The sequence below is a fragment of the Austrofundulus limnaeus genome, unplaced genomic scaffold (genome assembly GCF_001266775.1).
Source record: "Austrofundulus limnaeus strain Quisiro unplaced genomic scaffold, Austrofundulus_limnaeus-1.0 Scaffold39, whole genome shotgun sequence".
In the NCBI taxonomy this organism is placed as follows: domain Eukaryota; kingdom Metazoa; phylum Chordata; class Actinopteri; order Cyprinodontiformes; family Rivulidae; genus Austrofundulus; species Austrofundulus limnaeus.
The window spans coordinates 691035-717488 of NW_013952441.1; the positions used below are offsets into that span (position 1 = coordinate 691035).

At 37.8% G+C, this 26454-nt stretch overlaps 2 protein-coding genes across 2 annotated transcripts in view; one reads left to right on the forward strand and one right to left on the reverse strand.

Annotated features, from left to right (window-relative positions):
• The first annotated feature begins 1295 nt into the window (after positions 1-1295).
• bub3 (BUB3 mitotic checkpoint protein) lies at positions 1296-6159 on the forward strand. Its single transcript, XM_014007023.1, has 8 exons — positions 1296-1455; positions 1934-2128; positions 2220-2289; positions 2395-2546; positions 3218-3376; positions 3484-3661; positions 3872-4088; positions 5839-6159. Exons 2-8 carry the CDS (start codon positions 1934-1936, stop codon positions 5846-5848), a joined length of 981 nt encoding a protein of 326 aa, XP_013862477.1. The 5' UTR covers positions 1296-1455; the 3' UTR covers positions 5849-6159.
• Positions 6160-16177: 10018 nt separating this feature from the next.
• Positions 16178-26454, reverse strand: part of si:zfos-911d5.4 (uncharacterized) — a gene marked incomplete in the record, with an annotated part of 20280 nt that continues 10003 nt past the window's right edge. Inside the window, 1 exon segment of the mRNA XM_014007024.1 lies at positions 16178-17509. Within this exon segment, the coding sequence (XP_013862478.1) occupies positions 17342-17509 (168 nt within the window).

A 26454-nucleotide genomic window follows, 5' to 3' on the forward strand; every position in this document is an offset into this window, starting at 1 on the left:
GTGTTGCAAAGAGACAACCAAATTATTGTGATTATTGATCATTTTGCTATATTATTAACATCATTATTAATATTAATGGTGAGTCTAAAAAATCTGTTATTTTAACGTGTTTTATTGTATAAAAAAGGAGTTTGTTTCTCACAGGGTTAGCTGTCTGTACTTTACATAGACTTGTGTCAGTGTTTGTACCTGAAAATGTGGAATTTTCATATTTTATATTTTTAATTCTTGTGCAATATTGTTACATTACGTTTCCGGCCTTTTTTTTTTTAAATTGCCTGTAGGTCAGTTTAATAGAAGGTGAAAAAATAAATCTGTTTATAACAGTGAGGACAATCATGTAAGAAAATAAATCTGGTAAACACAGRTTATTCTTTGAAATGCGCAGGTTTTAGGCCATGAAAGGGACAAAAAATAGTTTGTTTTTGAGTCTGCTGTTTTTGATTTTACTCTCATTCCAAAATAAATGTTGCCTATATTGTGAAGTATCCCTGGAAAAAAATAATAAATCGTTTATTTAATTTATCTTTTGGTTTACTGATGCTTGCAACTCTGAAATAATTGCTCCACGATCCTTAAAAAAAAAGAAAAGGTGCAAAATAAGCTAGAAATGATGGACATAATTTTAATTCAAGTGATTTTCAACAAAAATTTAAATAATAAAAATACAATGTCCTTTATGTACATGACTCTTATTTTGACATTTTGATTAATTATTGCTATCTCTAATATATCATAATGAAATATACAGTATGGTCATAGCTTTGGCTGGCCACAGTTGAACCACTTTAATAATGTATTTTTTGTGTCATATAATAGGTTAATAATTATTGTTAATTATATAATTGTCATTTTTTTCTGCTTATGTGCGTTACTTTTGGTTTTAAGCCTACTTCTGTYTCCTGCAAGCCACAATAGGTCAGGAAAGATAACAATTTAATATAAAATGAAGTCATGATAAGACTTAAAATTTCACACATTGAGTAAAAGATTATGTTAAATCTAGACGACTGCGGGGGAAATCACTAATGTAACGCAAGCTTGCTAAACACCTTGACTGATAAAACTATAATGTCTGTATTTGCTCCACATTAAACTGATTTAATTCAACTGTCGTTTCTTCTATCTTGAATGAAACGCAGGCAGAGGAAGAAAAATGGAGACGCGACAGACCCCTGTCACGTGATCTTAATAGCGACGACGGAAGTGAACAAGGAAGTAAAACTCAACCAATGAAATCGTAGGCGCGAATTCGAACTTTCGTTTCAACCAATCAGAGACCTCCGGATTGTCGCCAGCGTTTTCCGTGCAGAAGCTAAGCAGCTACAAGCCACCGCTTGGCTTCTAGCGCTTTTCAAGCTTCATATTTTCTATTTCGTCGCATATAGAGGAAAAATACTCGGCGTTGTGAAGTTATCACATCAATTTACGTTCTTACGATATCAAACAGAGACGGTAAGTAAAGCGAGACGGCTAGTCTTGAGACTTGTAGTCGATTCTTTATGCTAAGTGTTAGCAATAGCATAACTGGGCTAGGTAGGTGACATTTGCTATTGATGTAACGGAGAATGTAAGGTATTCCCTTTTTTATTCAGCTGATGATTGTTAAGATTACACTCAAATAATGATAATTTAGACACATGCAGGGAAGTCCTTTCCAAGAAATCGTCATGTGTTTGATCTTTAGTTGATTTGATTTACCCTTGGCTTGCTTGTTAAAAATTATGCCCAACTTCATTGTTTTAAATCTAGTTGTGGGTCAAATTTGATGTTAAATTTAAAGCGGATGGTGTGTCTTACTCAACTGCAGCAGAAAAAACCCATGGTTATACTGTGATTATACAATGTATTTGCAGCCATAAGAGATCAAGTTGTTGTTTTTTTATTCCATAACAAACTTTAGATAAGTGAATATATTTATCTTTTTCTACAGATGACAGGTTCAAACGAATACAAGCTTAACCAGGGACCAGAGGATGGCATCTCTGCTGTCAAATTCAGCCCCACCACCGCCCAGTTCCTCCTGGTCTCCTCCTGGGACTGCACGGTTCGTCTTTATGATGTCGGGGCAAACACCATGCGGATGAAGTACCAGCACACAGCTCCAGTTCTTGACTGCGCTTTTTATGTAGGTCACAAATGTTTGTTTATGTTTCCAGCAATGAACATGTCATAATATAGGTCTTTTCTACATAGATAATGTGAAATTGTACTTGCAGGACCCAACACATTCCTGGAGTGGAGGCTTAGATTCACAGTTAAAGACTCATGATTTGAACACAGACCAAGGTATGTCTCTAACCTTTTCATATAAAACAAAGTAACAGTGAAATCTTTACTAAATAATTGTATTTATAAATTGACGAAGTGGTGTTTTTAATTGTCTTGGAACAGATACAATTGTTGGAACACATGATGCCCCCATTCGTTGTGTGGAGTACTGCCCCGAAGTTAATGTCATCGTAACAGGCAGCTGGGACAGATCAGTTCGACTGTGGGACCCACGAACACCCTGCAATGCTGGCACCTTTAGTCAGCCTGACAAGGTACCAGAATAAAAAAAATATGTTAATTCAAATCAAATTTATTTAGTTTGCATATTAAAAATGTCTGTCTTTAGCCAAAGTGCTGCACACTAAACAATAAATAATAAAAAGATAACACCAAACACAAGAGACCATTATAAACAAACAAAAAAAATATATAACAATTAAATTTGAAAATACACCAAATGAAACTATTAAAATGATGCAAAAATGTCAATAATGTATTAAAGAAATCTTAACCATGTTTATAGAATATAATAAATCTTAATTTAAACAGATAAAAATGTGTACAAATACACACAACATATGGCCAACTTACCAGGCCATCTATATGAAAATGAGTAGGTTGAAATAAAACATGTGCTACTTCTTTTTCACATCAGCAATTATTTAATATATCATCATAATTTTTTAATGTCACCTATTTAAAGAATCACCTCCTAAAAAATAATAACGCTAAGTAAAAGTCATCAAGAACAATTTAGGAAACTTAAATCTATAATAAAAATGTTCTTTAAAAATATATATTAATTCTCCTACTTTGCAGCAAGGCATTTAGGGGGCCGCAATTTTACTGTTAACATTTTTTGTCATACTTTCTGCCTCAGGTGCATATTTTTATTTWAAGTTTTATTGCCAAGTCTAGAACCTCCTATATTTTTTTGTTCAAGGTTTATACGCTCTCTGTGGCCGGAGACAGACTGATTGTTGGCACAGCAGGAAGGCGAGTGCTGGTGTGGGATTTGAGAAACATGGGCTACGTACAACAAAGAAGGGAGTCCAGTCTAAAGTATCAGACCCGCTGCATACGAGCCTTTCCTAACAAACAGGTATTTAAACAAAAAAAAAAAAAAAAGCTGTTGCATGCTACATTAAACCATACAGATCAAATTCTTAATGTGAGATGGTTTTATAGTAACCTCATATTTGGCCTCAGGGCTATGTCTTGAGTTCAATCGAGGGACGTGTAGCTGTGGAGTACCTGGACCCTAGCCAGGAGGTGCAGAAGAAGAAATATGCCTTCAAGTGCCACCGGCTGAAAGAGGATGGAATCGAGCAAGTCTACCCTGTCAATGCCATTTCATTTCATGGCATTCACAACACCTTTGCCACAGGTACAGTCGACTAGATAGTACAWAAGACAAAACAGAATTTTTGTGTTTTTTTTTTTATTCTCTCTCAATGATGTGCCTCTCTCAAACTTGAAATATCCTGTGACCTTTTTTACTGATCTGTCAGGATTTTGTGCGGAAATCCGTTGAGTATCTTTACTGTAGCACAGCTTAAAGCTTTTGAGTGTGACCTCGAACCTCTCCTTCTGCCAGGTGGCTCAGATGGCTTTGTGAATATCTGGGACCCRTTCAACAAAAAGCGCCTGTGTCAGTTCCACCGGTACCCGACCAGCATTGCATCGCTGGCTTTCAGCAACGACGGCACAATGCTCGCCATCGCCTCCTCCTACATGCACGAGAAAGGGGATATCAGCCACCCCGAGGACGCCGTCTTCATTCGCCAGGTCACAGATGCTGAGACGAAGCCCAAGTAAGTTTTCCTGAAAGCCGTGTCACGTTACGTTTTGGACTACTTGTGAAAATTTTGTCCAGCGCTAAATATGCTGAARATGGAATTRAAAAAAAATCTACTTGAAGCCTCTTGTGGATGCATACATACTGTAATRCTAATGATTAGATTGAATAYTCRATCATTATGCGTAATAGTCGTAATAAAAATTTCACAAGCCGGCATAAGTTGTTTTAAAATGTATACAGGGTCTTAACCTTGGTTAACCACCTACCAGRATCTGTTTAATTCTGTTTACAAAGAGCACATGCTGATCTCTATCTCTCTCCATTCACTCTTCAATATCCGACAGCTGAAAGATAGACAGATGAGAATTTAAAATTCTCGCCTCCTTTTTTTTTTTTTGTACGTGTGGCTGTTGTAAATATACTCTGATCAAAATATACCCTTAAGTCTTGCTCACTTGTTTTTAGTAGAGATTTCAGGAGGAGAAGATATTTATTTTCTGATCAGATCCTTTTTAGTTTGCCTTTGTTTAAATTACTATCTTAAAGTCCCCGTGACATGCATATCCTTTAAATACAAAAAAATCAAAGAAAACATCTTTATATTTAAGAGACTTGGTAAAATACACACAAGTTGATCGATTTTGTCGCATAAATGGCATATCTTCATTGAACTTGGCTCAGCCAATGTGAAACAGGAAGTGATATCAAAGGGGAACTCGTTAAAAAAACTCAAAAGTCTTTGCTAATTAAAACAATATTTGAACTCTGACTCTTCATCTCTCTCTGATAGAGACTCAAAATAATCTAAAGAGACATCAGATTATTTTCTATTTTGTCTTTGGTCATTGTAGCAATGTTTCARTTACATTCAGGCTTTCCCCTTTGTCATCACTTCCTATTATTTAACATAGAAATATCTCAAAAACTGTTCAGCTCAGAGGCATAAAAATGTTTCTGCTACAATTTATCAATGTTATCGTTCCAAAAAAGCATTCATGTTCATTACAAAAATCTGTCCTAGACACTTTAAATTTAAATAGCCACAACTTAACTYGCTTCACCTCTGGGTCCTGCTTTGTGTGAGTGAAAAATAGACTGGAACAAAAGATAAATACTAATTATTTGCTTCAGCCTTAATTTTATTATTTAAGAATAAAAGGTTTGATCCAGAAAGTACGGAGCCCGTGAGGGGACATGGGAGATTAATTTTTTCTTTTGCGTTCCCATGCAATAGTATTGCGTTACCTCGCAATACCTTTTGCGTTCCCTCGCAAAAGTTGTTTATCACTGTTGTGCCTGCCGGTTTAATAACAAACTCACATGTTCACCATTAGCGAGTTAGCCTACTGCTTTGATTCAGCTTCAAGATGAATATATCACACAACCACGCATGGAAGTAAGTCATATGCCAATATTTTAACACAGTGCAGCAACATCAATGTCAGTTTCACGAACTTGTGGCGACACATCCTGTTTTGGTAACTGGATATTTAAAAATAAAAGTCTGATTTAAATTCAGTTCATATTCAAAACAAACTTTTTGCGTGGGAATGCAAAACAATATTGCGAGGTAACGCAAAAGTATTGCGAAGTAAAGCAAAAGTATTGCGTGGGAAAGCAAAAGAAAAAAAATTCCTCCATGTCCCCTCGCGGGGTCCTTAAGAAAGAAATTACATAGTAACTGTTTTCAAAGAATAAAACTTCATGTATCAATTGRTTGATGTTTTAAAATTGACTGAAAATTCTGTGTTTTTGTTTTCCAGGTCAACCTGAAGTGGTCTGGGTGTCAGAGCATGTTTCACCACCATGCCAGGATTATCTGCTGGTATCGAGTGTACCATTAGTGTACAGTTTTCTGTCTTTTTCTTTTTCTCCTATTTTTACTGATGTTTAACACGTTCTCTATCTTTTTGGTTGATGTGAAATATTTAATTGTTTCAGTCTTTTGCCTTTTTGCTATGTATTGACACTCTGAGTCCTTTTTTAAACATTACACAACTGCTATCCTCAGATCAGTGTTTTGATACTGATAAATGGCTGAAGTTGATACTTTCCTGGTAATAAAAATGTTCTTGTAAACACTGGATAGAAAGTCAGTTGATTTGTCACCATTTTTCACTTGCACTTTTTTGAAAAAAGGAGACCGTGAGGTATGTTAGGAATGTGTCAAAGCAGAAGTTGCTGTTCTCTTTATGATGTGTTGAAAGTAAGGAGCCAGTGGTGTTGCTGAGGGCTCCACTTAACCTCCAGACGGTGACCTGTGCTGACAGACGTCCAGAGATCTGTGGGCCGAAACAAATCCTGGCAGAAAACACAACACTAACAATTAAATTACAAATTAAGGATGTTTTTTTTAAACTTATAGGCTCATTTATATATTTTTCTTCATTACGGAATACATTTAATTCAAGCAGGCTGATGCATTTTATAAGAACTCTGACTTAGCTGTATTCTGAGCAGCCATGCTGATGTCACTGCCAAACTTTTCAATGTGGCCTGGTATTTGACACTATATGAATGGGAGCAGTGAACAGAGCAGTCCTGCAAGTCTAATGTATTTTTCTTCCTCAATTCAGATTTTCAATGGTGACTAATGCAGTTTCTAAAGCCCTTAGGCCAAAGCAACACAAGAGATATAGATCAAATCTAGCTCTTTTTTTCAGATAATGGCTTTATCTGCTTCTGTGGTATCCTGGAAATGATTAGTCTAATTTGGTGAAATAATTGAACCAACTCCTGTGACTGTCAGTAAGTCTGCCTTTAACATTGGATTCTGACTACAGCTTAACATGAAATGGCATTTATTTTTCGAACTTGATTGCAGRCAGGCGATGGTCGGGGCTTTGTTGTTGGCGGGGTGGGAGTGAATTATGTTTTCTGTCCTCGGCTTCTCCTAAATTGTGAAGTTGAGTTCTTTTTGAGTGTTTTAAACCTGTTAATAGTTCTCCAGTCTATTCTCTAGCTGCCTTGTAGATAAAGGAAATTTAGCAATTAGTGTTTTCTATTCATTTTGAAAATAGCTATAGCTTTTAGTCAGTGCATTTAAGGTTTAAAAGGGCTGAAAAATTGCAGCAGATAATTATGTTGCATTAAGTATAAGCATCTTCTTCGAAGCCCGAGTCTGAAGTGCTCTCATCTGGATGTTTGTTACAGGAGCAAACATCCAGATGACCACATCAGYGGTTAGTGTGGCCAGGCTCTGATTTCCAGCCGCCGAAGTGTTGCAGACAGTTTGGCTCTACATGAAACCGTTACATGCCAATTAAAAAGGGCGATTGCGCTTCGAGCTTCTGTCAGGTGCATTTAACCCGACCACAAAGGGCTCTTATGTTCACWCAAGAGGGCACGGGTGACCTTCAACCAGAACCAGGACACCTTATCTCTCAAGACTGGTTTCTAATATTATATACATGCGATGACATTGTCCTTCACAAGCTGAGGAAAAATGTGGGAAATCACGTGATGCATCAGGAGAGTATTGACATTCTGTGTTGTGGTTTGTCTTTAATTACTGCAGATAGTTGACATGATGCTCCCTTGTGATTTCATGGAAAATAAATGAAATAATCGAGTTATTTCTAATTAAAACTAAATGATTTCCTAACCGCATCGGACAGACTTCCATTTTAAAGTGCTGAACCAATCTGTGCACGTGTCTGTTAGCAAAATATCTCACAAATCACTACATAGATTTTAATGAAATTTTCAGAAACCTATCACAGTATAATCTACAACTGATTACTGTTTGGAGCCAGTGCAGTTTAAGGTGGCCAACACAACCGATGGATTTTAGCAAACACAAAAATAGCTCATTTTTCAGCCGTTGGGCTAAAACCTTTAAAGTTTTAGAACCAGATTTTTATTCATTTCCAAAGCATTACTCGGAGACTTCATGGGATGAGAGATTGTGCTTATTGTAAAGTGATCACTAAAACCCTCCTGTTGTCCTTTGGTCAAAGTGACCCCAGAGGCCTCAGTTTTTGAGACCTCAGGGGACATTTTGACCCAAGGACAGCAGAAGGGTTAAATGATCACAAATGGCACCCCAAAAAAAAAATCAAGTGAAAGTAAAGCTGGGTATTTTCTAATTTTACATTTGTATAACAACATAACCCTACATGGTGAGACATTTAAAATCAAATAACCTTCACTTTAGAATTTATAACCACTAATCTGAGACAAAATAAAGGCAATTTTCTCACTATTTTTTTCAGTGTAGAGAAATGAGAAACCGGACCCTTTGACTTGGACGTGACTGTGGTCGGCCACAGCCCCTCGCACTCCGAGCTGCCCCCTGCCCCAGGGAGGCTTTTAAGGAGCTTTGTTGGGCAAGGCGACATCTCCTCAAGAGCATTGTAGTTACATTAGAGCCTAATTAGACGATAAAGCCCGAGGCCATGTAACCCACTGCTAGGTGTCACGCTAACAGCCATCCATCTCTGTCCGGGGCCCCGTCAGGCAGGCAGCGCCGGGTTGACTAGTGAAGGCTGCGCTCACCCAGCAGCTGGACCGCAGTAAATCAAACATTTCTGAACTTGACAAGAAGGTTGCAGATTTGGACGTTTGAGCTTCTAATTTAGCTCTGAGGTGTTGGGAAGGAAATTAGTCMGATGATAAATGAAACGTGTGGAACAGGTTTTTTTTTCTCCCAAACGCCAGGCATGATTTTCTTTATATGACATTCTGTAATTTATTTTGACTGGAGGGGAAACAGAAACGTAGGTTATCTTGAAACAGTATTACAGCTTAACTGTAAAAAAAAAAAAAAAAAATGTTAGAATACATTATATGATGTTCTGCTCAGGTAAGTTTGGTACTTCAGGGATAAAAACTGATTTTAATGATGTCTGGACTTTACATCTAAAGCACTTTCCAGTTCACCTTTTGGGGTTTGAGTGAAGCATCTTAAAGTAATAATTCAGATCTTTTTAAGTAGAATCCTGTTAAAAAGTTTATGCACAATTAATATCTACATTAATAGTGTCGATCACACTGCATTTTTAGAGAAAAAAATTCTCCAGTCTAAGAATTCACTGAACCTGTTGCATTGCTGTCAGCTTTGGAGAAAAACAAAAAATTTAATTTTGTTTAAACTGTCAAAGAGTACAAGGTGGGCACATCCCATGGGAGACTTTTAAAAACACTATGTTGTTCTCCCCATTCAGACCAAAAATAGGCCTTTTTCCTGTTCCTATGAACATCCCTGTGTTGTTTAACGGGTTYGTGGCCACAGGGCAAAGGTTACACTTTGTCCTTCCTGCAATTAGCATTCACRGTTAGCTTAGCAGAACTAATGCACCTCATCTTTGAGGCTCAGGTTTCCTCCGCAACTCTTCAGTGGCTGCGGGCAAGACTTAAAATGACGGCTTGGTTCCTTTTCAGACTGGTTTTTTTACAGCTGTTACGAAATCCCCCGGATGAATACAGTTTCAATCCAGCTAATTCTAGCCATTTAAGGTGAAGTTGCTGCTGATAACGCTCATCTTGTGCAAAACTTGTAAATGTCTCAAAGGATAAAGTATGAGTCAAAACTACGTCTCCAGATTAATAGGATCCTTTTCTGCTATTATTAGCCAGTATGACGTGYATTTTCGTATCAATACACCTTGAAGCTTTTGACCTGTGAAAATTTAGACAATTAGGACAAAACTTTGTGTTGTGGTAACAGTTGCGAGCAACAGAAATCTTCAAACTCACTGGAGCAACTTCCTGCTGTTACCTCTTTATCTTTGTATGAATTAATGGGGACATACTGTATCATGCAAAATCCACTGTTTTTAACCGTTAAATGCATTTTGTTGTGTACYTGGAGTCTAGGAGTTCAGAAAAGCGAAGTTAGTCTAAAGTTTCTGTGCTGCTATTTGTAAAACCCTCTATCAAACTAAAATGGATTGCTCTGGAAGCTCGAAGGGGGCGGGGCGTGACGCGCCTTGTTTGGATTTAAAGAGACAGCGTCAAAATTATGACAAGTTGATCTTGAAAAGAAGGGCTTATGGAGTTACAACAAGGAGGAATTCAGATGAAAGCATTGCACTTCCACTTTATATAGACCCCAACGGAATGATTTTAAAAATGGAAAAAGAAGGATTTAAAAGCATGATGTGTCTTCTTTAATGTAGMTAAGTGTGGAAAATATGGCTGCAGTGGGGGACCAAATTTAATGTCTCTCTTTATGAACGTAACAATTCATTGTTTACTCTTAAACTTGTGGTTATGCAGGGGAAAAAAAAATCTATGTTATTGAATCCAAAACTCTTTTGCTATTTCCTAAGTGCATTCTGTCTGAGTGATCAGTGTTTGYGCTGCATTATGGACACAAATCAATGGCACAAAAAGGAGGTGTTTTCATAAACAGCTTTTGATTATTGAACATAACAATGTTTCTGAATTTGGGCCGTTTTGTCCCACTGACTCCGATTAGGTGAAGTAATGTGATCAATTCACTCATCTGAAAATGTTTCTGCATGCACCGCAGCAAGGCATTAAGAAGTCTGGTTCTAATTCATCATCGCAGCTATACACATTATATGATTATTGATGGCTTTTGCCTCGGGCAAGTCCATTTGTTTTTCAGTTTTGTGACAGGCGGCAGAACGCTGGACGGAGGTTTATTCTGCAGGCCTGCCAACAGCATCACACGCAGCTTTCTCTGATTCGAATATTGATCATCATTTCTCCCAATAACCTGGCCTCTGACACATTTCACAACATTATGTGGAACAGGTCAGAGGACATTGTTAATAAAACAACATGATGGATGTTGTTATCCACAGCATTAACCTTGGGTTTACAAGCCTATAACTGCAACCCAGCAGAGCTTGGTGTCAGAAAATAAGGAGTTTAGCTATAAGGTGGTCCAGAAACATGAAAGTGACATTATAGGTATATTCCTCTGCAAAACAATTTACAAGTTGGCTTATGTGTCACATTTTAGATTGCCAATTTTTTTTTGCCAATGTTTGTAAGATATTTGAATGGTTATACACATCTATTATTAAGACATTGCATTTTCCACACAATGCAGTGTGAATGTTGAGTGTTAAATGACTTTATTGAAATTTGCTGAAGAAGCTGAAATTGAGATGAAGCTACAAGAAACTGAACACTAAAGGCCAGAAGAAGCAAAAGCACTAGTTAAAAGAAGCAAAACACTAACTAAAAGCTACAAAAACAAAAATGAAATTCTGGTAAAAAGTATAAAAATGATAGCCTACAGCTAAAAGTAGCAATAAGATAACTAGAAGCTCACTGTAATAAAAGATTAGCTTAAAGCTAAATGCAGCAAAAGTAGTAAAAGGCTATTTACGAACTAAAAAAAATGCATAAGGTAACAAAAATGCAAAATGATAGCTAAAAGATAAAAGTAACCAGTATCAAAAATCTAGCTAAAAGTTTAGTGGCAGATAATTAACTAAAACAGGCAAATGCTGAGCACTAAAAATAGCATAAGTAGACAAAAAATAAAGCAAGCATGCTGAAGAAAATTTCAAAAAGAACAAGATTTTGAAGAAATCAAACAGATCTCAATGTAGCCTATTACAATAGAAAAAAATATGTGTAAATAAAGTTTAATATTTTTAAATGTATAAAAGTTACAAAAAAACAAAAGTCAGAGCACCCATCTTCCGAATGAACCGAATGTTTTGATATATGAATATCTAAAATAGAATATGCAAAAAAAAAAAAAACTTCAAAAAGTTCCAAAAAATGTATGTAAAAAAACAAAAATATAAATCATTAATGTGAATTTTAAATCAGTATTCACACAATTACCTGCACATTAATTGTACCTCAATGTTTTAAGACTTAACCGTTTCTTTTTGTGCAAGCTATAAAATGGGGGAAAACACGGGAGCAACATGGTAACAATCACTGCAAGTAAAATCATGAGAGATAGGTCTGGAACACCAGGCGTGAAGTGAAGCTGGAGGACTGCAAGCTCTTTGCTCCTCTCCCTCTCCATCCCTTCCAGCTAATGTATCTCTCTCAATAGCCGGGGACAGAGGAGAAAAGACTGCTTGTGTGAAGCACAGAAAGCCCCATCATTCTCAGCACTAATTGGCAAGAAAGCTTCCGTTTCATTCACTCCTGTGTGTCTTTTGTTGTTCTGTTGCTTTTTTACAAGTGTAGAGGTTTTAAGGGTTATTTCAAAACCTTGCTGATTTCTGCAGACCCCATTGATTGCAGTTGTCTTTGTGCCCATTTATTAATTTGCTTTCCTTTTTTTTCTTCTGGTGAATACACAATAGCACATTATTTTTCACACTGAAATGCATTAAGAAGTAACTAATTGAACATTTGATAGAGTCTTGTCGAGGCTCAGTTTTGAACATGTCCAAGAAGTGGGAAAACATTTAATCTCTAATGAATGCTGCTGCTTTCACACTCGAAGAGAGCTTTGCTGCTGTTCAGCGACAGAACTGAAAAAAAAACGGAGGTCGTGGGCATGAAAAAAAACGGAGGGATGGCTTGTCTCCTTTCATCACTGCATTCGAGTGGCTGTATAAAAGCCTGCATGCAGTTGTATTTTTGCCACTGTTACACTTTATCCTGTTGTAAAATGCATTCAGGGGGTTTTGACTGTGTTTCATTGGTCCATTCTTCTTCTAAGTTCTCTTAACCCTCTCACACATGAGTTTTGGATTAATCCATTAGATGAGTTGAGGCATCCTCTCTGTAAAATGGGAGCTSGGACACACATACTGTATGTTGCATTAGGTCCTAATGGGTTAAATACAGCTGTTTTCCTTTGTAAGTCAGTTACTTTAATCGCCATATTTTTAAAATGTTTTGCTGTCTAAATATTACAACTACTTTATAGTTAAACTCTTTTGGTTTAGGAATAGGTTCATAATAAAATACTAATTGTATAAAAACACTGCCTACCTAGTAGCTATTAACCTACAATTGCTTATCAGTGGTCAGTAGTGTTGTAATCAAGACCCCTACCCCCCAACCCAAGACCAAGTCAAGATCAGARTGTGTCAAGGCTGAGACAAGACCAAGTCCAAAACTATTAGTGGTTGGATCAACGCTAGACCATAACTGAGGGGATGGGGGACAGTAGTAACAAAAAYACATAATTAACGAGTCGTGCTTGGATTTGAATCAGCACATTTTACATCCAATGAAAGCAAGRATGTCAAAAATAAATTGGACAATATTCTGGAAATTTAGTGATTTTTGTCCTGATGCATCTCAGTAATCCAGGTAAAAAAATCAAAAGGAAAAAAAATTGTATAGGTCYTCTGGACGGGTTCTTCTTTAATGAAACGTTTTGTCTCTCTTCCAAGAGACTTCTTCAGTCTGAGAGTTTCAGGCAAAATTCAGGCTTTTGAGTCCTGCCTCCAGGTGACTCATACTCACATCACATGGCTATTGCTCACAGGTGACTGATACTCACATCACATGGCTATCATTCACACCTAATTAATACCTATTGTTAACAGGGGGTGGAGTGATACTGCCAATGGCAGCGCTGTAGGAGGGGGACAGCTGAAAACGGAGGCCCCCACCTCTGTTTAATGATGGACGGTCTTTCTTTACAAAAATGGCTTCTTTTACTCCTCTCTCAAACCAATAGGGAGGAATGTTGGTTTGAGAGGAGTAAAATAAGCCATTTTTGTAAAGAAAGACCGTCCATCATTAAACAGAGGTGGGGGCCTCCGTTTTCAGCTGTCCCCCTCCTACAGCGCTGCCATTGGCAGTATCACTCCACCCCCTGTTAACAATAGGTATTAATTAGGTGTGAACGATAGCCATGTGATGTGAGTATCAGTCACCTGTGAACGATGGCCATGTGATGTGAGTAYCAGTCACCTGTGAACGATAGCYATGTGRTGTGAGTATCAGTCACCTGGAGGCAGGACTCAAAAGCCTGAATTTTGCCTGAAACTCTCAGACTGAAGAAGTCTCTTGGAAGAGAGACGAAAAGTTTCATTAAAGAAGAACCCGTCCAGAGGACCTATACAATTTTTTTTCCTTAGTGATTTTTCCACATTTTTATCTTGAAATAAAATCCAGAGTCCTCAATGTCTGAGACTGAGACAAGACCGAGTGAAAATGCGGTCAAGTCCCAGACGGGATYATCAAAAGGTGGCCTTGAGACTGATCTCAACACCAAGACCACTTTTGAGAAATATGACAAGTGGTAAGATTTAGGAGGCAACAAATCCAAGATGGGAACCAGSTCTCCTGGGGGATCTCAAGCCATTTTGTGTAACAAATAGTCCCTACAGTGAGTTCTGAGTCTGTCCCAAGGTTTCCTCCYGATTGGCTAACCTCCAAAGGGAGGCATTATATTCAGATGACTGAACCACCTCAGATGACGTTTTTAGATGTGGAGGAGCAGTGACTCAGTCAAACAGTTTACCTGACCTGAGAACCCTAGTGGACTGTAACAAAGTCCAAAATTCAACACTTTTATCAGTTTAATTCATGAATGATTTGCTGTGTAAGAAAAAAAAACGATCCTTAAACACGTTCAGAACCCCGTTTATCCAATTTGACCAAAACCCTGAAATCCAAGGAGGGTTTCCATCTTGACAGAACTCTCATTGATTCGGTCYGGATCAGTTTACCTTGTTACCATGTCACACTGTGTTCTAGTCTGATCTCCATGTCCATTTCCGCTCAGCTTCCCCTCCCAGTCACAGCCACGCTGCCCGACAGAGTTTTCTTTGTCCCCGTGGCCACTCATCCATCCTTAATCTGCCGTCTTTTACCACTCTGGAGACATGCTGCATGCTTTCAAAGAGTACAGGGAGCTGTTGATAGATTTGTCCCCAGGAGGGACAAATGACTGCATGTAGGGTTTAATAATGTCTTTTACAAGTCTAGTTGGGCTACGAAGTGCATATGCAAGACCTTTGGAAATACATTATGGCTGTTAACAAAAACAGTCAATTTACAGTTATCCTGTATCCTGTAAAACAGTGGCCTGCAGGTGGAGGCTCTCAGCTTGAATTTTTAAGGTTTCCATACTCGAATGGGATTAAATATTAAAGACTTTAAAGGCAGAACATTACTTGAAAAAAATGCATATTATGGACTAATTTTCAAGTCTCTTGGATTATTTTATAATGAAAAATCACAGATCTGTAGCCATTTTGGTCAAACCTCAAAAATAACCTGATGCATGAGCTCATTGAATATGACAAGATTCGGATGACTCTCAGCTACTACCACATCCGATTGCAGCTCTATAATTGACAAACTGACTGAGTTATAGCCATTTTTGTGTCGGGAAAGGCTGTTTAGCTGTGGCAGATGCACATCCAATCATTACATTTTTCATGTGGCACTTCTGACAGTAGACTAATATTTAATAACTAACTCATATTCTGAACATTGCCCTACTGTTGTCATACTTTTTACTGCATGTCAGGGGTGTCAAACTCATTTTCACCRAAGGCCACACGAGCATTATGGTGGCCCTCAAAAAGCCAGTTGYACCGTAAATAACTTTGACGTTTCATGTTTAACTTCAACTAAACACAAAACATCATGTTCCTCATCTCATTGTTATGGCTGAGCACYGCTAACAAACAATAACTGAGCTCTACGTGGTTTTTCCTGCATAGAAACAGTGTTTCAACATCTCTTATAAACGCTGAAAACTACTAAGTGTACGAATGACCAAATGTGGAATAAGTAATACAGAAATACCATTAAAAGTAAAAGTAGGAGAGTTTTACTCACTGACGAGTTGTGGAGAGTAGATGCCGTTTTAAATTCTGAACTCTTCYATTTTCCTACAGGAAATTCCCATGCATAATCAACATGTTATAGGAGATGTAATTTATGGTCAATACTGGCTTTAAAGCACCTTATTTCGAGACWTTAATACTGTGCTATCCAACCAAATTGCTCAGTTACCTAAAGCCAACAGCTCAGGGGCCGGACAAGTATTATCTTTCACTTTTAAATGTATTTATTTTAATCATAAATTTAAAGTTTACCATTGCTATAAAAACAATTATATTAATTAAAAAAAAAAATAAATAAATAAATAGCTCTGTGTGTATACGTGCCTCCATTGGCAGGCCTTGAATTTAACACATGCTGTATGTGAAAGAATCCAGAACAAGGTGACCAGCAAACTGTAAATCTTGACCATTAAATAATCARACATCTTTATTACACCACAAATCTGAAAAACTCATACAATGACTTAAAACATCCCCCGATACATAATCATGCTTAAACCAATCACTGTTGGCTATTAACACTTTAAAGTGCTTGAARTTTAAAAACAAAAGACATTTTAAAATGATAACATCATTATTTGATAAAACTTACATGCACTCACCACTTTTTAAATTTATATTAATTTCCCTTRAGTTACTCCAATTTCTGTAAGAATTTCTTTCAGGTCTGGCTGGCTGCTTTGGTTTAATTATCCAAATACAAAAAAAAAGGATAAAAAATGCACAGATATTCAAGTGAAGCTTTAAAAAAATCTGCCTGTGTTGCTTGTGAAAGCACAAGTACATCAGGTAAAACTGTAAACAGAAATGAGGAGCTTGACATTTCAGGTAGAGATGCCACGCAGAGATACAATCACCAGAGAGAGATTCTTTTATCGTATTAGCTAAAGGCACTGATATCGTGATAGAAATAACTTCATTTTGGCCACTACCATGCTCGGTAAATGCAATTGGACGCCGTTAGCGTWGCCGCGTTAGCTCCGGTAAGCCACAAAGTAATACAGGCACAGTTATGAAGGGTGTTGGAGTCTGCGCCTGTGTGCTCTYGAACAGGTTATCTCCTCTGAGCGGTGGAGCATATTAATAAATCAACCTACAGCTGCACTCTCTAATCAGACAGTAAATAACTTCCCATTAAACCCACAGAGGCAGTAACACACTCGTCGTGCCACAGGTCACCCATTTTTAACTGCCACAATTACCACATTAAACACTCGTCCCTTGAATTGATGTGACTCAATCGGCCAGCTAAATGATTAATTAATAGCTGGTGTAAAGTGTTGGCCAGCCCTAAAAATTCAAAGCATGAAAAAAAAAAATCAGGTTAATTATCACAAATCTCATTAAAAGATATGGCTTCAGAAAAAGATTCAGGAAAACAGCTTGTTTTGCCAAAAGCACATAGATATTTGAAAGTTGATTTGTTACAACACTGCATAGAAAAAACACTCATTAAAAAGAGGTGGATTTTTTTTTTGCATCAACCCCTTTGTCAATTAAACAGTTTTTAAGCTTTTATAGTGTCAGCTGTGAAACAGTACGCAACATCTGCACACCTTCAGATGCTGAGTGTGATGCTGTGAATGGTGCTTGCTGGGATTTTGGCATCGTCTTCCKCACCGCTGATCTTGAAAATCACAAAGGTGTTTGAAGGGATCGTGGCGGTGGCGTTCAGAGATTTGCCCAGCCAGCCATGAGAGCCACGCTTATACATTTTCACTGTTACCTGCATGTAGGACAAAGAGAAACAAGTATTAAATTCAATCTCTAAACCGGGACTGGACAGGTGGCTTGCATCCTGTCCAAGGGTGACTTCTGTTCAGCCCACCAAGTTCTTCGAATCTAAGAGCTGCTTTGAGAATTTCGAAGGCAAATGTGTTCAGTCTGCTTAGAGATAGTCTGCCATGAAGGATTTTAATACAAGTCACCACTTCAACACTTAAATATGAGAAGTTTACTAAAGACAAGTACATACACAACAGCAACTTTTTACCAGAACCACATCTTCACAGGAGTCTGCACTCAAGGTGGCTTATGTTGTTGCACTTCAGCTCACTAAAATAAGTGTTTACTTCAAATGTTTTGTATTCATATTTATTAAATAAGAATACAACTGTTATACATGCATCTGAGCATGAAATATGTAAAGTTACTGTAATGGATTGTGTTTTTTTTATCCATATATTTATTTATACGCACACATCAGACCATCAAGTGCCCCTGTCTGACTATTTTTTAAACGTTTTAGCCTAACTGTGGCCCATGGTTTTAAAAAGCATATAGACATGAATAAATTGCTATATAACATGTATTTAATAAATAYTGACATAAATTGGTCCTTGGTTCAAACCAAGTTTTGAATTTTGGCCTGCTTGTGTAACTGTGTTTGACCCCTACCCCCCTGCTAGGGTGTTAATTTTGGCCATGACAGTCAGTTACAGTCTGGTGAGTAAATGTTGCAACACACTGCATTGACTTCTGTCACCAAGCTGTTTGTGTTTGTTTGTTTGTTTACCATTATTTAACCAGGCAAATCCCACTGAGATCGCAGATCTCTTTTTCAAGGGCAGCCTGGATTTGAAGGAAACATTTTTTGTGTTGTAAGGGGAAACTGGAGTACCCRAAGTAAACCCATGTGAGCACGAGGAGAACATGCAAACTCCACACAGAAAGACCCCAGGTCCGAACCAGGGATCAAACCCAGGACCGTCTTGCTGTGAGGCGTCGGTGCTAACCACTGAGCCACTATGTTGTCAAAACTCTCTATGCTGTCCTGCACCAGGACATCTATGAGCATGGAAGATGAAAGAAACAGATCATTAGAAAATATGAGAGTCAGACACAGATTAAGTTGAAATGTCAGAGCATGGACAGAAACAGAAACAGAGCTCTCTGATGAAGGACAGCTGGAAGGAACAGGAAGATCCTCCATAGAGCAAGAAAGCCACTGCAATTTTGTGTAAAAAAAGAAAAAAAACTTGATAGTTGTTTTGTTGACACCAAAATAAAGTATGCACAAATTGTCATTACTAGTCGTCGTTCTGGTTTTGCCAATTTGATTGTTACAGAAATCAACCTGTAATGCTGAATAACATCTGCATCAGACAGAACACAGCTACTGATTTGAAATAAAGACAACATACAAGCTGTGTCTGAAATAAAGCAAACACTACTAAGATTCTGTGCACATAGTATCCATCCATCCATCCATCCATCCATCCATCCATCCATCCATCCATCCATCCATCCATCCATCCCTGCTTCTTTCTTTCAGGGTCACGGGGATCACTGGTGCCCATATCCAGCAGTCACTGTGTGAGGGGCGGGGTACACCCTGGACAGGTTGCAAGTCCATCACAGGGCCACACAGAGACAAATGAGACAAACAACCATTCAAACCCTCACTCACACCTAAAGTTACCAATTAACCGAAGAATATACGACTACTCTAACGGTGTCTAAATATTAAATGCTTTAGTTACCCATCCCTGCTCTAAACCAAATAAAACTAGATTCTTAAGATACATCTGATAGATGTGACCCAGATTTGAATGTTGAGTCAGAGCTAAGCAGAGGCAGATGCCTTTCACCTTGACCCCAGCATGTAAAATCTGTTGCTCAGCTGCTGGGTCAGTAGATGAAAGAACCAGGCTGACGTTAAAAATAATCTTCTGTTCAAGGATGAATTAGGTTCAAGTAGAATGATAAAAATGTGAATTTTGTAAAAGCAAAAGCAAAACTAGGCTTCATTTGATAATAAAACAATACCTTTAAAAGAATCACTTCAAAGTTAACATCTTTTCCATAAAGCAAGTCAAAGAAAATGATAAAAGCTCTGATAAATTACTTGATTTTTATTATTTTCTACTGAAAGGCAAAAGCAGGGAAAAAGTAATTTTCATCTCACTGGATAAATTTGAACTAAATCAGCTGAATCAAGTAGAAAAAAAAACATTTTTTGAAACATTAAAAACTGTCAAACATTAATTCTCCTTAGTAACTGTTTAACCGTAACCTTTTCCATCAGTTTGCTAAAACACGGAGCATCTCTGTTAGGACAGGGTTCCAAACAGAAGTCTTGAACAGAATAAATATTAAATTAACCTTGTTCGCAGCATGAGCTTTAATTCCCCTCCACATCTTGAATGGAGTCATACCTCTTGTGATTTTATGTAGGTTGTAGGGCATAATACGCTTTAACACTACATCAAAACTGCCTGTTATGTTTCAAGCCCGACAATGGAAGCCTTAACTAGATTTAGACATGCAGGTAATTGAACCACATCCATTTCAAAAAGAATGCCACGCTGCATCTCTTGTTTGGCTGCATTTACGGGGGATAACAGAATATTACGGTGCCTTTTCACAGCTCCATTTTCTTTCACTTTAGCATTAGGCAATTTTTCAATTATTTTTTTTCCATGTACTTTCATCCCCGGCTCTCCATAATATCTAGGCCTTTTAGTTAATGCTAGCGACAGTCAGAGCCTAGTATATCGGCCCTTGTCCATTTTGCAGGTCATTGTGGAAGCCCAATAGGCCTTTTATTACGGCAACATCAAAAGGCAGATAAGCATTAGAGGTGGGGAAAATACCCTGCACTAGATATGTTCCCTCTTTCCTTTGTCTGCTATTGAAAGTGATCATTTTAATAGTGAAGAGGTTGCTGAGCTTTGGGGCTGATGGGAAGTGCGACACCCCTGACAGCCTTTGAGCAAGTCGATAACACACCACAAGCGCACAGCACACCCTCAGCACCTGCACGCTCTCGCTGCTAACCTAATTATCTACAACAAAGGCCGCTGTGATTTCAGACACACATCTTTTCACCATTTACTTACTTATTAGTGTGCATTAAAAGGGGTAGAATATTGAAAAAAAAAACCCACTAAACAATTGTGTCTTCTATTGCAGCCTTGGCCGAATGCCAYATGGCTTGTGTTACAATAGCGTCAGGCACTTCAGAGTCAGTGAGTGTCTATTAATTTGGGATGCATGAAAAAAAATGGCTTCATGACAGCTGGTGGTTCAGATGTGTCTAAACCAAGACAAGAACATCAGAGTTGAATTATTATAACAAATTACAGACTAGAGTAATCAGTGGTAACCTGCAATTAACTAATTAAAGCAACTAAGTTTGAGCACTCCCCATCTCTGTGGTGCTGCAGAAGGTCAGACACGAAGCAGCTTCTGAAGCAAAAAATACATTTAAATCCAATCTGAGAGAAATGATGTTCTATTTCTGTACATTTATGCAGCAGATAGCATGTACACTGTAGTACTATTTGATATGAAACAAAAAAAAGGAAAGAATGCATAACGCTCAAAGTTTTAAATTAAGATCAGATAAGATTAAGAAGAGTTGTAAGGGTGCAGCGATTGCAGTTTTCTGGCCAATCAGCGATATTTAAAAAATCGGACTTGCCGATTCTGATTTTGGCCGATACAGATTTTTTAAATAGCTGACAATGTCAGGTGTCATAAGGTCACAATACACTTTCAATGGTCCAATCGCATTTTATTGGAAAACATTGAACAATACCCTTGAAACAATATAAACTTGTTTTAACTCGACATTAGGTAGTGCTCACAGCTAAGCAAAAGGGGACTAAGACTTCTGTGGAGGTAGATGAGAAGCCAATATTTCATGATCTTATCTTAGTATCGGCCGATCTCACAACATTGAGGAAATCAGTGCTGATAAATTGGCTGGCCRATTTTTCCATGAACCCCTAGTTGTAGATGTTTTGGATATGAATATAACATTATGTGCGACTTCATATGGTATTGCAAAGTGTTAAGTGTTGGGGAAAACTCTTAGATACAACTAAATCAAATTTTAGCTCAATAYCTGCAACACTGAACTATTTGTRGCTATTGTTTGGGTTGGCTAATGTTAATTAGGTGGGCAGCCATCTTGAAACGAACTGACTACAAAAGTTCACCAGCTGTAGATCCGAAACGTTTTAAACAAAACAACTAGTTGTATAGTAGATTCTGTCATTGGAAGACGTTTCAATTTCCATCCAGAAAGCTTTAAGCTTCCTGGATAGGAAGCCCAATGTCTTCAACTACCGGCTTAAGTCCTGAGCACACTTTTGCTGGAYGTTTTTTCCTGTTAAAATGGAGGCGTTCCTTTCCACATTCACCAACGTGCTGCTCAGGATGGCAGATTGCAACAAACTGAAGATTCAATGCAATCTGCTGGCTGTATTGGACAAATAACTTTTACTAATAGGCATTTCATAAAGTGCGTGAATGTTCTTGTACAGTGCTCTGAGACTCTATGAAATAAATTGAACTGAATCAAGTCTATAAAATAGAAATATTAAAAGTGCATATCAAAAAGCAGCAGCAGTGCCCGGTCTTTACATTTTCATTCTGCTGTCGCTGCCCTGAGATTCAGTTTGTCGCAGCTTTACCAACGTCTGCAAGCTGGGATCAATGACTACTAAAATAATATCTCACCTTTCCCTGTGATCTGTCTGCAAGCACACAAGAATAATGACTATTTCAAGCACTAACAGGCCTGAGTGTTTGCGTGATCGTGCATGTATGCAGCACCTTGTGTTGAGGACAGGACCCCAGGGGCTTAGGCTAGGTGTAATACAAAGAGCTGAGAACTCACCTATCGGGGTCTACCCCGATCTGCCGCTCTCTTTCAGAGCGGCGGGAGTCATGTGAATGACATCACTGCTCATATTTCAGCCAGACAAACGCCTTTGTCTTATTTACCGTCTGCTAATAGTCAAAAATCCTGCCTCTGGTTTACTGTTCTAAAAAGCAAAGGATAATTTATTTCTAAAAAAAACCAATACTGATCTCAACTGGTTTTCTCCATGTTTTAGAATTATACTAGAAATTTTGATCTAGTTTGATGCATTCTATTAGAATAATAAATGTTATCTATTCACGTTGTCAATTTACAATTCAGATCTGCCACAGGTGATTAATGAGAGGACCTGTGTAAATGGACAGGGATGTGTCACCACCTGCGTGTATTGCCATTCACAAAGTTCAGATTCCTCCTCCGATAAAAGTCCAAAAAATCCCAGCGGGGTATCCGTCAGCAGGGCCTGTTACCTTGAGCCATGGGTGCCGTGTTTCAGCTGAACTCTGAGTGAGCGTAACGCCACACTGGCTTCAGACGGCGGCCTCTTTGTCCTACGTCGTGTCTCACCAGACACGGGGGCGGTAACAAAGAGTGACACACCTCTGGCACGCCAAGTCTTTGATGGTGAACCAAAATAATCAAGGAAATTAATTAAATCAGCTTTGTAAGGCAATTTGATGATTATACTGCTAATCCACCTTATTTAGTTGATTATCAGTAACTTGATTTGACTTAAAGTTTATTTTTATTTTCAGAGCTTGACCTGATAATCAGAATGCCTCTATTAAGAATCAGAAACAGACTTAATTTCGATATTCTCCTGAAAACCTGAATAATAAAAAAATACTTCAAGTATCATAACCAAACTCTTGTCTGCTCCAGACACAGACAATCCATTAAAATGTCTAAACTTTGATGTGGTGACATTACCGTTTATGTCCATAATTACATTTGTCTAAAGCAAATACTGCTGGGTAAATTTTGAATAGCTGCTTCCAAACAGCACAGCCTCAGCTAACAGGAAGCCATTAGACTCTCTCCAATAACCATTTGCATCCAGTCACCCAGCTATGACTTTATTTCCATCCACATAAGTGCATTTTCTGTGAGGTTAAAATATGAATCCCCTCCTTTTTCTCCTCAATGGGTCTGGCTGTCTGGCTGACTTGAGAGGGCACAATCTATGACTGATTTAATTTGGTCTTTACGAACATCTCTAACAACATTACCCCCGGAGCATACACTGACTGTCCCCATCTGACTCCATTAACTCTCAAATCAGGTTTAAAGACCATATTGATGCTGTCCGTTATTAAGGGTGATTATCAAAACAACAGACAATGGGCCAAAGTGTCTGTTAACTAGTTTATCTGTAATTCACATAACCGTAACAGATGGTTGGGCTGTCAATTAGGTCCACACAACAGCTACACACTCTTTGGATGAGCAGCATACGGCTTTTTTATATTAAAAGAACAAAGGTCTGCTCGCGGGGAGTCAGGACAAATAAATCGGCACCCAAATTAAAACTGATTATAAATACGGAAATGCGTCAGTTTGACAAAAACTGTGACCTCAGCTGAGCTTTTCTTAATGTCAAGTCGTGTATTTTTCTTGTGTAATTTCCAAAAAAACCTAAGTCAGCTCAAAAGAAAAGAAAAAAACAAAAAACAAAAACAAAAACAAAGCAAACCTAATGGCGCTGCTCAGTCCACTTCACCACCTTTATTCACCTCAATTAACGAGAATGGCTATTGAAGCTGTAATTAAGTGCCTCTGCTCCACTCGGCCCTCTTCATTATTCATGAATCACTATTGATCATATCTAAGAGCTGCTACTGAGGGGATCACTGTAATATCCGGAACCTAAAAAGAACAAAAAACAAATAACGAGCTGGAGGAGATAAAATTAAGATCATGGCCACTRACCAAGAATAAAAAACCCTGTTAGATAAAACCTCAATTTTAAGTCATATTTGATAAAAGAAGAGAATTACTAATTAAAAATCATAAATAAAGCTTATAGATTTTAACAAAAAATAATATATAAAAGCTGTGCAATAATTGTATGACTGATTTAGTCTTTTTATTGCATTTTTTTCTAATTTATTTTACTACAAATACAAATTTCTGACACTTTCTCCAAATAATAATGGTATTTAATTTGCATGTTTATGCATCTAAGTAGCTAAATTTATTTWAAAAAAAACTTAGGTTTTTCGAAAGTCTATTTTAACAAATCAACATTTTTGTTCAATAAAACATGTTTCAAACTGAGTTTCGGTCAAAGCTGGTTCAGGACATAAAACTAATAAAATCTTATGGGAAAAGTTCATTTTTAAACAAATTACTTAAAGACCTGATTAAAAAAATATTTACTTCTGATTTGAAAAAAATGTTTTAACTAAACCTCGATATTGCATTTGTGTTCGGTATGATATAAAACTATTTCATGTCATTTTCTTTCATCACAAGTAACATTTTTCCTCTGTGTCCTGACAACCCTGCTCATTCCCTATACAATAAATGTACCTTCTAATGAATACTGATGTGTCAGAACTTAATTTTAAACATGTATTCAAATTTACGCAAATTTGCCAGAGTTAAGTAGAAATGTGCAAAACCTAAACCCTATAATGGCCGATGTTTAACTAAATTAACAAAAGAGGGCTTGAAGAGTCCTTCAAAATGATTGGTTTTGTAACTGGATGATAAATTTGGAGGAAACATTGAGTCATCTTCAACTCAACAAAAGCAGAATCTCTTCACAGGACTCTTTACTGAAGCTTGATGCTTGAGTAAAAATACAAAACAAAAAATAAATAAATAAAAAATATTATATTCCCAAGTTTAATCACACGCTTTAACAAGGCAGCTTTTACCGCGGCCTTACGCTGTGCGAGTGCTGATGTCTTCACTAGTTCATTACAGACACTTGTGGTGCTGCAGCACCCCTCTCTTGCGTAATTACATGGGCAGTTTTCCTTAGCAGCTTCCTACACACGCTCTTGTGCAAATTATTTCCAACGCCAGTTTCCTTTCAAGAGCCATCCTGCAATTACACAGATTTGAACACTTTGGTACTTTGCATCCACACACTTTTCTTTTATGTTGTAAAACACAGTCCATACTGTAGGTCTTACTTTACATGGAATCAATCAGAAAACTTTCCAGTGAAAGTTTAGAGGAGTAAACATTATTTCCATCAGGTTTAGTCGGGCACTTGATGAGCTCAAAGAATGGTGGACTTTATGGGATGATCTCAAATTAGCAATRGAAATTCCAGTTCTGTGCATATTCTTTCTGGCTTCAAGCATGTAAGCTAAGAGACTGTGCAATTCTTTGTTATAGCGTTCATAAAATATAGCTTTATTTGCTGGGTATTATAAAGAATTACTTATAAATAATAATAAACCTATGTGATCCCCCCACCCCACATAAAACAGTCCAAAAAGCCACAGTGGCTGCTGATATGATCTATTTAGGCGGCGGCATTTGCAGGCTTTGTAAATGACCTGCTCCCGGCCCTTTGTGCGCCTTCATTCATTATCGCCACAAAGCAGTTGATGTTCCCGCCTCCTTTGCTTTTTTCTGTGCTAAGCATGACGGGSACGAGGCTGTCCATTACAAGCCTGCGACACGTGCGGCTGGGGAAACGGCCAAACKGAGAGGAATGTCAGCAGGATGGAGTTTAATTAACAAGCTCCGATTGTGTGGAATCTGTCGCCTGTCGGGGAGACGACACGTAGCTCCGGCAACCCAGATCCCTTTCTACGTTGGCTGAGATGTTGATTTTTCTTGCTTTGGTGGCTTTATTAAATCAGCTGACACGGCTGTCTTATCAAGTCACATTAGAAGAACCTAAAATTCTGTCAAATTTAAGGATAACTATGTGAATAAACTGGAATTCATAAAATAGTCCAAATCAGAATTGACATGAAGATGGACAACTGAAGTAAACTGCAGTTTAAATTATGACATGAATAGACCTTCACCTCTTACTCTGACTCCTTAAGGCACACACACACACACACACACACACACACACACACACACAC